Source organism: Suricata suricatta, chromosome 16 (genome assembly GCF_006229205.1).
Source record: "Suricata suricatta isolate VVHF042 chromosome 16, meerkat_22Aug2017_6uvM2_HiC, whole genome shotgun sequence".
NCBI lineage: Eukaryota > Metazoa > Chordata > Mammalia > Carnivora > Herpestidae > Suricata > Suricata suricatta.
In genome coordinates, this window is record NC_043715.1 from 48,489,901 (window position 1) to 48,503,854 (window position 13,954).

The 13,954-nt window shown below is 63.0% G+C and overlaps 1 protein-coding gene across 1 annotated transcript in view; it reads left to right on the plus strand.

The window, feature by feature from the left end:
* PPP1R37 (protein phosphatase 1 regulatory subunit 37) overlaps positions 1 to 11,150 on the plus strand; it is a 33,908-nt gene extending 22,758 nt beyond the window's left edge. Inside the window, exons 2-13 of the mRNA XM_029924132.1 lie at positions 3,177 to 3,274; positions 5,074 to 5,119; positions 5,317 to 5,417; positions 5,880 to 5,999; positions 6,419 to 6,569; positions 6,755 to 6,910; positions 7,945 to 8,057; positions 8,806 to 8,947; positions 9,037 to 9,203; positions 9,330 to 10,035; positions 10,338 to 10,428; positions 10,521 to 11,150. Of these exons, the coding sequence (XP_029779992.1) occupies positions 3,177 to 3,274; positions 5,074 to 5,119; positions 5,317 to 5,417; positions 5,880 to 5,999; positions 6,419 to 6,569; positions 6,755 to 6,910; positions 7,945 to 8,057; positions 8,806 to 8,947; positions 9,037 to 9,203; positions 9,330 to 10,035; positions 10,338 to 10,420 (1,883 nt within the window). The 3' untranslated portion in view covers positions 10,421 to 10,428; positions 10,521 to 11,150. The remainder of the gene's footprint in view (positions 1 to 3,176; positions 3,275 to 5,073; positions 5,120 to 5,316; positions 5,418 to 5,879; positions 6,000 to 6,418; positions 6,570 to 6,754; positions 6,911 to 7,944; positions 8,058 to 8,805; positions 8,948 to 9,036; positions 9,204 to 9,329; positions 10,036 to 10,337; positions 10,429 to 10,520) is intronic.
* The last annotated feature ends 2,804 nt before the right edge of the window (positions 11,151 to 13,954 follow it).

A 13,954-nucleotide genomic window follows, 5' to 3' on the forward strand; every position in this document is an offset into this window, starting at 1 on the left:
GGCGGAAGTGCTGTGCAGACGCTGCTCAGTGCTTCTCCGGGCCACCTGTACCGCCGCTTCCTTCCCGCTGTTTCTTAAATTGGTTCATTTTTTAATTTGAATATGTTTCATCTCATCCGCAACCAATTCGCAGTAGTTCCGTTTTCTTAATACACGTCCGCAGCCCACACATGTAAGGTCACGCCTGAGCCTGCTGGCGTAGTGCCAGGCCTGGGGGCGTGCTGCTGGTGCTGTTGGGGTAACCAAGGTGGGGCGGGGGTGCCCTCGGGCTGCCATGGACTGGCCGAGTCCCCCCCTTGTGCCTTTAGCGTCTTTGCCCGGTGCCGTCCCCCCTCTTAAGTGTGTCTCTGCATCAAAGAATGACAAGCTGCAGTTGTTCTTACCAGCAGAGGGCGGCGAGTCACTCTGGGCCTTGAGGTTTCTCCCACTTCTGCAGTCCGTCCACTCCTGCCTCCCGCTCTGGTTCCCCTTCTGGGAGTGAGTGGGCAGATTCGACCTCTCTGAGCTCTGGCTGTGACCTTGTGCGAGACTGTGCTGCATGCATATCCCTTGGACCCCTGCTGAAGGGGTGGCCAGATGTCAGCTGTGGCTGGTGTGCCAGGTCCAGGTTTGAGACCCTGGGCTTCAAGCTTATCCGGAGGCTTCTCACGACAGACATTGACCCAGCGGGCAGGGCTGAGATGGCGGATCTCGGCTGACTTCGGGAGCCAGAAAGGGAGCCTGGCCCAGCCTGGATGGTCAGGAAGGGCTTCCTGGAGGAAGGGATGTCAGAACTGAACACCTCAAGGACTGACTGCAGCTTGAGAGGTTGCTTGGGAGTCTTATTTCCCGCAGGCAGTCTAGGGCCCTGAGAGCTGCTAGGGATGCCCCACGTGTGCGCAGGCCTCATTCATTCCCCTCTGATGTGACCAGGCCAGCCCAGCCGTGGCCTAGGGCCCCCTCTTGAGGCAAGCTCCTCCAGGGGAGCAGTTTTTGCCCTTTGACCACCTGACAAAGCCTGTGCACCCCTTCTCAGAGTGATGATTTAAAAAAAAAATTTTTTTTAAGTAAGCTCTATGCCCAACGTGGTGCTTGAACTCACGACCCCGAGATCAGGAATCGCATGTTCCACCGTCCGAGCCAGCCAGGCGCTGGAGTGGTGATTTTTAAAGGCAAAAAATAAAGTAGGCTTATAGATGATACCACTTAAAATACAGTTAGCTGGAGGGTTTTTCACTGGGAATCCTCCCCCACCGGCACGTGACATAACAGGATGCAGTGCTGAGCAGGCCCGTCTGCAGGGGCTCTTGCGTCACGTGGAAGCACCTGTCATTGATGACATGGTCCAGGTCTCAGGGCTGCTAAACACTTTGCTCTCTCTCTCTCTCTCTCTCTCTCTCCCTGTCTCTCTCTCTCCCCCCTCTCTCCCTCCCTCCCTCCCTCTCTCTCTGTCTCTCTCTCTCTCTCTCTCTCTCTCTCTCTTGCACATGTTAATAAGAAGGAAAGGCTAAATCTCTTTTCAGTTCACTTAGTGAAAGTAGAGAAGTCCCTTTTCCTCACTTGTTTGCGGGGCCCTGGGGGGGTCAGCAGGCCTGGCTTGGTTGGACACTCCGAGGCAGCTGTCCGGGTCCCAAGGGCTGCCTTCCCTGGCAGGGCCAGCTCCAGTCCCTCATGCCCCCAGCTGGGGCCACCAGGCGCACAGCGCACATCACAGCGCCCTTGCTAGGTCTGCAGGAGGCCGACTGGCACCATGAAGGCTGCTGGTCGCCTGCAGCCCCCCTCGAGGAGGAAGTGAGGGGCCCGCCAGGGCCTACGTCAGCTTCTCCCAGCACCCCCACCCCACCCCCACCCTGCACAGTGGAGAAAGAGGCGTCCTGGAGCTGAGTGCACACTCTGCCCTGCACCGGCCGCCCAGCCTTGGGGAGGCCCTTTTCCTTCCCTGGACCTCGGTTTCCTCTCCTAGAAAACAGGGTTGTGCTTGATGCAGTCAGGGGTGCACGCCCCTGCCGGGGCAGTGGCTGGAGGGAGAGTCCCCAGTGGGATGCACCAGACCAGGACGGCAGTGGGGTGAGGGGGGTCTTCCTGCCCGTTCCCCCGCCCACCATGTTGTCCCCATACCCCCTGCAGTCTGCAGACCCCGAGGGCTTTCTCCGCTCAAGCCATGCCCCTCCCCTGTTCAAAGCCTCCCCTTCCTGTTCCCCTGGCTGCCCTGGGGCGGAGTCCAGTAAGGGACGAAAAGGTCTTAGCCACTGAGCGGACAAACAGCCGGTAGCACATGCGCAGTGTGGTAAAGGGGGTGCCCCCGAGAGTCAAATCCTTGTGCTCCACGAAAGAGGCTAGCCTCCAAAGGCCACGTGCTGTTTATCTCGGTTTTAGCGGGATGTCCAGAAAAGGTAAATCTGTGCAGAAGGAGAGGCCAGCCTTGCCCCGAGCACGGCGGCTGGCCCCGGGCATCCCAAGGACTGTGCCAGGCAGCTGTTGGGTTTGGGCTGCATCCCCCCTTTCTGTGAGCCGCTGCTGTTATCTGGGACACGGGGCTGTGCCCGGTCGCCTCAGACTGCTGCCGAGTCCCTGAGACAGAGGTCCAGCGCTAAGCGGTCGCTGGGGAGTGTTTTGCTGTTGAGGGTGTTTCAGGCGTGCGGAGTCTGGGAGGCCACGTACACCACAGTCAAGAGCAGAGTTCAGTTCCTGGCTCCACCACTTACCAGCTGTGTGACCTTGGGCAAGGTGCTTCACCTCTCTGAGCCCAGCTTCCTCATAGCATCAAAGTACAGATTCATTCTCTTATCCACAAAAAAAACAAAGCAATAAAAACCCCACAAACTGAACACCTGCTGTGGGCCAGGCCCTCAGCTGGGCAGTATTGGGACAAGGCGGTGACCAAGATGGACCCAGCCCTGCCCTTTCGGGGCTCCGCACCGTGTGATACTAGCTGTGTCATGTTCATGTGCAGCTGCTCAGGGAGCGGTGGGGAAATGTGGCGGGAAGGCGTGGCTCGGTCGGTGGCACTTCTGGGCAGTGGTGGCAGCGAGGGCCCTTGAAGGGAAGATAGAACTCAGTGGGTCGTTGGAAGGGGCATTTGGGCTTGCCGGCTTGGCGTGGGGGGAAGGGAATGCTGGCAGAGGCCTGGGGGTGGGAGGGCGTGAAAGGGGCCTGGGGTGCAGAGAGTCACAGGGCTGGGTCCTCTGTTCCCGCAGCCCAGAACGTGACCGTGGATGAGGTCATTGGGGCCTACAAGCAGGCCTGCCAGAAGCTGAGCTGCAGACAGATCCCGAAACTCCTCCGGCAGCTCCAGGTATGGGGCGGGGGAGGGGCGGGGGCAGGGGCGGAGGGGCAGCCCCCCAGCAGCCTGTGGACCTCTGCTGCCTGCCCCGAGCAGGGGAGGGTGCACAGAGCCCCTGTCCAGCGTGGCCACCTCGCCCAGCGCCCGTGTGGATACAGCCTTGAAAGTCCACTTGTTGGATTGTAAAAGCGGCCAGGCTTGAGCATGAGCATGTAAACAGCATGCAGTCACACAAAGTGAGGGCGCTGGGCGCCCGGGCAGCCCAGTCGGTGAGCGTCCGACTCTTGATTTTGGCTCAGGTCATGATCCCTGGGTCATGGGATTGAGCCCTGCGTCAGTCCCCACGTTGAGCGTGGGGCCTGCTTGAGATTCAACCCCCGCTCCCGTCCCCTCTGCCCCGTGTGTGCAGTGCCCCCTCTTCCTCCCTTTCTCCCTCTCCCTCTCCCTCTCTCTCTCTCTCTCTCTCTTTCAAAAAATAAAATAGCAGCGCCTGGGTGGCTCAGGTGACAATCTCATGGTTTGTGGGTTCAAACCCTGCATTGGGCTCTGTGCTGACAGTTCAGAGCCTGGAGCCTGCTTCAGATGCTGTGCCTCCCTCTCTCTGCTGTGCTCCCTCAAAAATAAATAAACATTTTTAAGTTTATTTCGTTTGAGAGAGAGCACAAGTAGGGAGGGGCAGAGAGGGGGGACAGAGAGAACCCCAAGCAGGTCCCACACTGTCAGTCCAGAGCCCAATGCCAGGCTTGACCCCACCAACCGTGAGGTTATGACCCAGGCTGAAATCAAGAGCTGAATGCCCAGCTGACTGAGCCACCCAGGGCCCCATGTCTGATTTATTTTTTTTTTGTAATTAAAATATTATAGGCATAAAAAGCAAAATCCACTTTTCACTTCTTACTCAAATCTCGTTTTCTGGGAGTCCCACTGTTGACGGCTTGGGGGTTTTGTCCTTGGGCCTTTCCTGTGCATTTCCTGTACAAAGACCCAAGGGTACGGTCTGCTTTTACATGGACGGGGCACTTACTGTGCCTGTGGCGTGTCCCACACGGTGCCTGTCCTGTGGCCTCCCCAGCCTGGTTGTGTTGGTAAAGCACTGCCTTAGTGCCTTCTCTCTCTGGATGGGTTATTCCAGAATGTTCCAGGGCTGTGGTTCCCTTAGCACTGCTGTGAGCAGTCATGCTTGCCACCCAGCTAGAGACTTTCTGCTCACTGAGGCTGAGGGCTCGTGGGGGGAATTCCAGAAGGGCTCATTGGCAGCTCTGGGGAGAGACAGTCCCTCAGTGTGGTGGCCAAGAGCGTGGGTCTTGGAGCCCACTGGCTGGTTCCAACCAGGCCTGTCCCTCACTAGCAAGCAATCTTAGGCAAGGCCCGCCCTTAGCCTCTCGTCTGCACACGGCCTGGTCACAGCACCCGCCCCACGGGCTAAGGTGTGTGGAGTGCAGGGAACAGCGTGGCCCCCGGCAGGCCCACACCTGGCCGGTGCCATTACCCCTCTTTATCCACGGCCTGGCCCTCACCCCCAGGCCTGGCAGCCCTCCCTGCCTTAGCACCTGCCTCCCAGCCTTTGTGCTGGCTGCTCCTTCTGCCTGGAGTGCCCGCCCCAGAGATGCCCAGGGCCCACGCCCTCCCTCTGTTAGCTGCCTAGCCCGGCCCTGTGGGTGCAGAACTGCCCCTCCTCTCTCAGGCCCCGCGTGCCGCCCCCACCTGAGAAATAGAGTCAGATCAGAGCCCCGTCTGCCCCACTGGCAGGGTCCAGCCTGGCTCCTGGGGGTGTCTTCCTGTCCTAACCGCCAGTCACTCTGTTCTCCCAGGAGTTCACAGACCTTGGGCACCGCATCGACTGTCTGGACCTGAAAGGTGCGCGTCCGGACAGAGGCCAGAACCCTTGGGAGGGTGGGTCTGGCTGGGCTAGCAGGGGCAGGGGCGGGTGCTCCCCTGAGGTGAGGCAGGTGTGACAAGGCCTCCCTCCCCTGGCCTGGACGCCCCCCCACCCCAGCACGGGAGTGCACACGCGCAGGTGCACTAGCTGGGCCCGGCACTCTGTCTCGGCCCAGGTGAGAAGCTTGACTACAAGGCCTGCGAGGCCCTGGAAGAGGTCTTCAAGAGGCTCCAGTTCAAGGTCGTGGACCTGGAGCAGACAAACCTGGATGAAGATGTGAGCAGCCCCTGCCACCACCTCACCTGTTCCCCGAGCCCCCTGGCCCCTCTTAGGATGGGGTGGGGGACACCGCAGCAGAGGGAGCCTCCCTGGACCATGGCTAGGCGGGGCCTCTTGAAGGACAAGATGGGGACACAGCCAGTGTGACCAGAGTGTATGTGAGGAATATTGGGGCTCTGGGGCGGGGCCCAGGTGTCCTCACCTCCCCAGACTTGGAGGCCACCCGGAGACCGGGTGGGTGGGCCTTGGAGAACGAACACCTGGGAACACTAGGGGCCTGTCCTGGTCACACGACAGATCGGGGGCGGGGGAGGGGGGTGTGGACTCCAGCAGGAGTGGGGAGGGTTGGTTCCCGGACCCCAGAGGTGCCAGGGCAGCGTCGGGGCTCTCCCCTTCCCTTTGTTGCATGGCCCCCGCCTCCTGGCCTCCTGCACCCAGACCCCAGTCTCTCTGCTGCAGGGTGCCTCCGCCCTCTTCGACATGATCGAGTACTACGAGTCGGCCACCCACCTCAACATCTCCTTCAACAAGCACATCGGCACCCGGGGCTGGCAGGCCGCTGCCCACATGATGCGCAAGGTGGGTGCCCCTCACCTGTCCCCAGGGTGGAAGGGGCTTGGGCGCTTTCCTGGGGCACCCATCCCTTGCCTGGCTTCACAAGCCCTCATAGTGTGGGCCGTGGCAGGGTGCTGGGCTAGTGGGAAAGCGGTGCTCAGGCTGCCCTGCCGCAGCAGGCCAACCTCGACCCCCTTTTTCTCCCTTCAAGCATCATTCCCTCTTCCCCCACTTGCCCATGACGTACCCCTTGGGCGTGGCTTGGTGGCCACCCCCTTCGCTGCCAGGTGGGGCGTCTCCCACGGGAGTCTGGGGCACAGTCTGGCCCACCTGCAGGGCTCCAGCCTGGGCCTTCCCTCACAGAGCCCCGCTGCCCACCTGGTTTGGGGGGGAGGGGGCAGGAGATGCCCCAGCCCGTCCCAGCCTTGCCCCTGCCCCACCAGACCAGCTGTCTGCAGTACCTGGATGCCCGGAACACGCCCCTCCTGGAGCACTCGGCTCCGTTCGTGGCCCGCGCCCTGCGCATCCGCAGCAGCCTCGCCGTGCTGCACCTGGAGAACGCCAGCCTGTCGGGGCGACCGCTGATGCTGCTCGGTGAGCCCGCGGTGGGGAGGGCATTGATGCTTCTCGGTGAGCTGGGGGGGTCCCGCCGACGCTGCTCAGTGAGCCCCAGGGGGACCACTGTTGCTGCTCAAGTGAACTCTGGGGCTGGGCAGTGATGGTCACCTGCTGGGGGCCAGGGCTCGGTCAGTCATAGCACCCTGCCCGTACTCCCCCAGCCACAGCGCTGAAGATGAACGTGAACCTGAAGGAGCTGTACTTGGCAGACAACAAGCTCAATGGCCTGCAGGACTCGGCCCAGCTGGGCAACCTCCTCAAGTTCAACTGCTCCCTGCAGATCCTAGACCTCCGCAACAACCACGTGCTGGACTCAGGTGCGTGAGGGGCCTGCCCGCCCCACCCCAGCCACCGAGCACCCGCTGTGCCCAGCCAGGTGCCCCGTGCCACTGGAGGCCACATGATCCCAGCCCTGCCCTCCTGGGGCTCCTGGTCCAGGAGGGAACACAGACCATCTCCAGGCAGTAACCGCTCAGACTGGGTATGGCTGGACTGGGCTGTGGGAGCCCAGGGAGGGCGTCCTGGAGGAGGGGACAGCTCAGTGAAGACCTGCAGGATGAAGTGAGGTATTGAACAGATAATTAAAATAATGACCATCTGGGAAAAGTGCCCTGAAGGAAACAAGGTTGTTGGGACGAAGGGTTAGCCAGACGCTATTTAAGATGATGGAGGGAGGGGCCCTCTGGGCAGCGGAGTGGAGAGAGAATGGAACCAGCCATTTAAAAAACTTAGAAAAAGAATCCAGGCAGAATGAACAGCAAGTGCAAAAGGCCCTGAGGGAAAGAGCCTCGATGTTGGATGTGTTTTGGGGGAAGACCGTAGTGAGCTGGGGGTTAAACGGGAAGGGAGAGGGCGTGGTTACTGGTGGGACGCGTTTCACCCTCTTTACGACTGAGCAGGGTCCCCTGGCCGCAGGAGGAGAGGGCTGGGGGCTCGAGGCCAGTGCCCTCCCCTGGGGCGGCCGGGCCCGGGCACCACGTTCACTGAGCAGCTGGCACATGCCAGGCCTTGCTGCCTGTGGGCTTACGGCCGTGAGACAGAGGTCTCTGCCCTCAGGAGAGACACTGCCAAAACGAATTAATAGTTACCGAGTCTGTCAGCTGGTCAGATGTGCTCTGGGGACAAATAAAGCAGCAGCGGTGGCTGAGCTGGCCACTGGGGGGCTGGGGGGGGGGACTGTGGCACGAGGGTGGCACTCGAGCAGGGTTCTGGAGCCGACGGGGCGCTGCCATGTGCCGGGCCCGAGCCTGTGGGGCCAGGCCGGCCAGCGCTCTCACTGGGAGGCAGCTCCAGTGTCCCCCGCAAGAGGCGCTTAGACCACAGACGGGACTTGCCCACGGGTCCCCTCCAGGTCTGGCCTACATCTGCGAGGGCCTCAAGGAGCAGAAGAAGGGACTGGAGACCCTGGTGCTGTGGAACAACCAGCTCACGCACACGGGCATGGCCTTCCTGGGCATGACGCTGGTGAGTGGGCCCGGCGGGCAGGGGCCTGCCACGTCCCCTCCACCACGTCGCGGCGCCCTCGTCCCGCCAGCGTGCTCAGCCCGCAGCTCGGGGCCCTCTGCCCCGGGGAAGCGGCCTCGCTCTCGCTCTCCCGGTCTGTTTGTGTCCAGCAGACAGCCTAGCGCAGCGCTTCCCACAAGGTGAAAACCTGTTGCGTAGAAAGCTAGTATTTCTGGAAGCCGTCAGTACGTTTTAAATCTTTTAAAATAAATGCATGGGGCGCCTGGGTGGCTTAGTTGGTGGAGCGTCCAACTTCGGCTCATGTCAGGATCTCGCAGTTTTGAGTTCCTGCCCCCCGTCGGGCTCTGTGCTGACAGTGAAGAGTCTGGAGCCTGCTTCGGATTCTGTGTCTCTCTCTTTCTCTGCCCCTCCCCTGCTTGCACTCTGTTTTTCAAAAATAAGCTTAAAATGGTTTTTTAAAATAAATACGTGGTATGTAAAACAAGCCCACACAATACAAAGACTCCTGCCCAATTTAAGAATTACCAATGGCCAGGTGTGTGCCCTGAGCCCTTGGGTGCCAGCAAGGGGTGGGCTCGGGCTGGGGTGTGGACAGGGCCGCTGGCACTGGGGCCCCTTCTGCGTCCATAAAGGACCTGGCTTTAGGCAGGAGCGCCTGGGCGACACTGCCGAAGAGGGAGCGCTCGTGTGCCTCTTTCCTGATGGGCCCTCTGGGCCTCTGCTCTGTGTCCCACGCCGCCCCCTCCAGCCGCACACGCAGAGCCTGGAGACGCTGAACCTGGGCCACAACCCCATTGGGAACGAGGGCGTGCGGAACCTCAAGAACGGCCTCATCAGCAACCGCAGCGTGCTGCGCCTGGGCCTGACGTCCACCAAGCTCACGTGCGAGGGTAGGGCGCGGGGGCCGGGCCGGGGGAGCGGTGCCGGAGGGCTTGGCGGGCGGCTAGCCCGTGGCCAGCCCCTGCGGTCCCCCTCCCAGGCGCGGTGGCGGTGGCCGAATTCATCGCCGAGAGCCCCCGCCTCCTGAGACTGGACCTTCGGGAAAACGAGATCAAGACGGGCGGGCTCATGGCACTGTCATTGGCCCTCAAGGTGAACCGCTCACTGCTGCGCCTGGACCTCGACCGTGAGCCCAAGAAGGAGGCGGTGAGCTGAGGGGGGCCCCCCCACCGGAGGCCTCTGGCGGGTGGGGCGGGCGGGCTGCCCAGGGCGCCCGCAGGACCCCCCTCGGGGTCAGGCCACTGCGCCCTAGCCGGGCCGCTCCGCCCGCAGGTGAAGAGCTTCATCGAGACGCAGAAGGCGCTGCTCGCTGAGATCCAGAACGGCTGCAAGCAGAACTTCATGCTGGCCCGGGAGCAGGAGGAGAAGGAGCAGCGGCCGCAGCTGTCGGCCTCCATGCCCGAGATCACTATCACCGAGCCCCAGCCCGACGAGGAGCCCGGGGAGGAGCCCGCCGCCAGGGCCCAGGAGAACGGGGCCCCGGGCCCCGGCGCCCGGCCGGACTCGGACTCGGACTCGGACTCTGAGGAGGAGGGTGGGGAGAGGGCCGAGGCCCCCTGCCCCGCCCTGGTGCCCCCCTCGGACTCACTGGGCCCTGGGGACAGGAGCCCCCCAGGCAGCCCCTCCTCCCCCACCGAGCAGCGCATTTCTGTGTCCAGCCCAGGCCGGGGCCACAAAGTGTTTGTGGTGACTCGGGTGGAGAGTCCCCCTGAGAGGGCAGAGCCCCCTTTGCCACCCACCCCTCCCTGTCCTTCCCCCCCAACTGCCTCAGCCTCCCCGCCTGCCTCACCTACCCTGCCACCAGCCGAGGCCGTCGGCGCTCAGGACCCAGGGCTGTCGGAGCCTCAGTCACAGCCGGAGCCGCCTCAGTCAGGGCCGCCGCTGCCCAACGGCCTAAAGCCCGAGTTTGCCCTCGCACTGCCCCCGGAGCCGCCCCCGGGGCCCGAGGCCAAGGCAGGCAGCTGTGGCCTGGAGCACGGTGAGTGCAGCTCTGCCGCGGGGTGCTGGGTTGGACCCCAGGCAGGCGGTGCCCCTTGGGAGGCTTCGGTTTTCTCCTCTTTAAAATGGCCCATGCAGGGGTAAGAACGAGCAGGACTTGACCCCCATCCCCCACCTTTCTTCCCGCGGATCCCGGGGCGCTCTCTCTGGGAGGGAGCAGGCCAGATTTGTTGACTGGAGTCTGAGGGTCGCAGTGGAGCCCAAGCCCCACACTGCCCTGAGGGTCAGGAGCCCCAACCCCGCCTGCCTGACGGGAGGCCGCTTCCACCACCCCCCGCGCAGAGCTGAGCTGCTCCAAGAACGAGAAGGAGCTCGAGGAGCTGCTTCTGGAAGCCAGTCAGGACTCTGGACAGGAGACACTGTGACACTTTAGGTGAGGCAGGGCCCCCGAGGGCTGGCGGGGCTCGGGGGCTGGCAGTAGAGCCCCTGGCTCTGACAGCCCTCCCCCTGTCTCTCCTCCCCAAGTTCCTCCTCCTCCCCTGCTCCCCGACCCTGTCAGTCTTCAATGAGCTGAGGCCAGAGCCATGAGAATCTGCTCGCCGTCACCCCCAGCATTCCGGAGGCCCAGGCTGCCAGGGGTGTGGGGGCCTTGTGGGGACCCCTGCCCCCCACAGCAACACTACATGGAGTGCGTCGGCTGCACAGCGTGCCCTCCCCGCCCTGACTTAAGCGCTTCTCTCTCTGTGTCCAGCACTTGAAGGCTCTGGGCTGGGGGGATGGGAGGAGGAGGTCTCTGAGGACATTGGCCACCAGGCTGGACGCCTTTTCAAGAGGGCCCATTTGGCCCGGCTTGCCCTGTGGAGGGCAGGGGTCCTGGGTGGTGGTACCCCGGTGGCCCCAGGCACAGGAGCGGCAGAGGGGTGGTGAGCGGTGGTGGTGTAGATTCGGAGAGCAGCCCCAGGAGGGGTGCGGGCCGGGGCTGGGGGCGGGGGGCGGGGGAGCTGGGAGCAGAGGACCAGAGCTTTCTTTTTCTTAAGTGCAATAAATCTGTCAGGGAGCTGGGGCCCGGAGCAGCCGGGGTTCTGCAGACCCTGCTGTCCAGGCCCCTTGAGGCTGCGCCCTGAGAGGCACTACAACCCGGGGGGCGGCGTGGGTGTGGGGTACGGGTGGGCAGAGGGTGGGGGAGGGGCTCTTCCTGTTGGTGCAACTCTGTTCACACCTTTTCTAATAAACCGGAGCTGGGTTCACCGCTCTCGCCTGCTCTCTGCTCCCGCTGATCATGGGCGCCCCCTGCGGGACTCGTGGGCACAAGGAGCTGGGAGGGCCGTGGGGTCTGGGGGGGGTGGTGCCAGTGGTCCCCCAAGGGAAGACTGGAAGTCTGGATGGACAGCCACATTTCCCACAACACTCCCTGCCTTGGTGCCCCCCCACGGGGTTTTGGTGTGCATCGTCCACCCTCCTCTACCTCCCCACCTACTGCCTAGTTTATACCCCGTTTCTCCAGAGGGAGACGACCCCACAGTGTCTTCCCGCACCAGGCCCAGGCTCCGAGGGTGTGATGGGGACGAGCCATCCATAACTCAGGGAGCTGGGACCCCGGCTTGCCCCCCGCAGCCCCAGATGCTGGTTGGTGCTGGGGGCAGGGCGGGGAGTGGCCCTGCAGACACCATCTTCAGACTGCGAGGCGCCGGCTCCGGAACCGAGAGGACTCACTTCTGTTCTAAGCCACCCGGTCATGGGCCTCTGTTGTCACAGCCCCAGGGCACTAACAGACCAAGCTTGCGGGGCCCTTGACTTCTGGCTGGATCACAAAGGGGGAATCCCCTGGGCTAAGTATTCCCTTCCCTTGGCCTCAACCACCCACGAATCACTGGAGCTTGCTGTGAAGACGCCTCGAGTCTAGACACTGTAGCCAGTCTTAAAGGTGTCTGCGCTGGAACACAGTTTATCTTCGCGCATGTGACTGTTTAGGTAGCAGGCAGCCTGACTTGTGGCCCCAGGTCTCGTGGCTCTGCCTCTCCTTAGGGCCTCCAGAGCCCCTGCGCCTGGCGGGTGGATGGGGGAGGGGAGTGGACAAGGCAGACCTGCTTCTGTGCTTGTTGGCATGACGGAAAGGGACACATGTGGCTTACATTCCCTTTCTGGTCCTGGGAAGCAGCCCTGTGGCCTCTCCAGGGCGTGGAGTCCCAGCAGCAAAGCTGCATGGATGATGGAGAGGCTGGCTACCCCCAGCCCCCCTACGACACCCTGCTGTGGTTTTCTTAGTCCCCCGGCTTAGCCTTGTTGGACTCAGACTTTGTCAGTCTAAGAGAAACCGGCCGCAGCTTGCACCCCAAGCTGGTCTGCGGGTTAGTGCCCATGTGTGGCCCGTGCTCCACTCATCTCCTTCCGCCTGGACCAGCGGTGGGGAGACATGGAAGCCGGAGCAGACTGGTGGACAGGACGCCAAAGGGAAGGGACTTAACTGGCTCCCATCCCACGCGAACGGACAGTGATCTAATGGTGTCTCAGGGGCCACGTGTCTCTGCGGGGCTTTATTCTGGGGCAGGCCACCGCCCCCCACCCCCAGCTGCCAGAGAACATCTGGCAGGTGCAGGTTTACCCCGCAGCTTAGCCCTGCGGGACTGGAACACGCGCCTGAGTCCTGGCGGCCCCAGTCAGTCACAGGCTGGCTTCCTGTGGCGGGCGCACCTCGAAACCATCGTTGGGCAGTGGAGTTGGGGTGCTGCACCCAGGCCTTGGAGGTGAGGAATGTGAGGGCCCACCCCCACCAGGCTGCTGGGTGACTTTGAAGAGCTCTTCGCTCCCTCTCGGCCTGTTCCCTCAGCCCTTAGGGCCTTGGCTCACAGGTCATGCCCTTGAGGTCTGGTCACACAGGACAGGTTAAGGGTTGGTCCCCCCTCCCCAGCTGGACGGGGTCAGGCACACCACAGGCCTAAGTGTGTGGCTGCCTGAGCACTGAGGATGCAGAAGGTGCCCGAGGAGTGACACCTGCCTCCTCGCTGTGTCACACTGGTGGGAGGGGAAAGTGTGAGCCACGCTGGCTAAGAAACACCGCCCTTGCTGCCCCCGCGGCAGCCTGGCTCTGGCTCTCACAGGTGCCCCATCTCTACGCCTCTACTTCCCAGTCCTCCTCAAGGGGCTCATCAGGTGGCCCTGGAGTGACCCGTGGGCAGTTACTTGTTCCGGGGACGTAGCACTGCCCTCCCCAGCTGGCAGAGGTGTCAGTGAACCTGAATTCATCCATTAGGACAGGGGTAGAGCCACCCCTGGAGTGGAGCAGCTTGCTGAGGTCACCGGGGACACCGCCCTCGGAAATGCCTGCAGAGGGGCAGGCTAGGGCGTGGGGACAGGGACCTGGATCCCCGGAGGCCTCTGCGCTCCCCATTGTCTGAGTCAACCCGGCACATCCCACATCCGTCCTAATGCCCCGCCTCGGTGGCCTCGCCCACCGCCCCCACACCCCCCTCCTGCTCCCTGGGAGGCCAGCAATGAGGCTGCTGGCAGAGGCTGCCCGACTCCCTGGGGATGGCGTGGGCTTGGCGGGACAGGGCAGGCCTGAGCCAGGGAGACCCAGGCATGAAGACCAACAGGGGCTTTCACATCTCCATTTATTGCACTTGAACCCGGGCTTCTTCACTGGTCCTCCGGCGCCAGCTCCCAGACGCTGGCACCGACACGCTGCACCTGCCTGCAGCGCTCTCTGGCTCACAGATTCGCCTGGGGGGGGGGGGAGGTGGCCACCGCGGGCCTCTTTCCAGACACTGGCCGTGGGCCCCGTCGAATGTCTTACGCCCGCATCCGGGCGGACGTGGGAGCCGTCGCCTCCCGCTGCTCCCAAGGTACCCATTCAAGGCCCGACTGGGCGGTAAAGGTGCTCAGGCCACCTGCCGTGGCTTGCCACTGCGCGCCTCCGGGTCCTGGGGGTGGTGGGCGTCGCCGGCGTGCGCGGGGGCGTG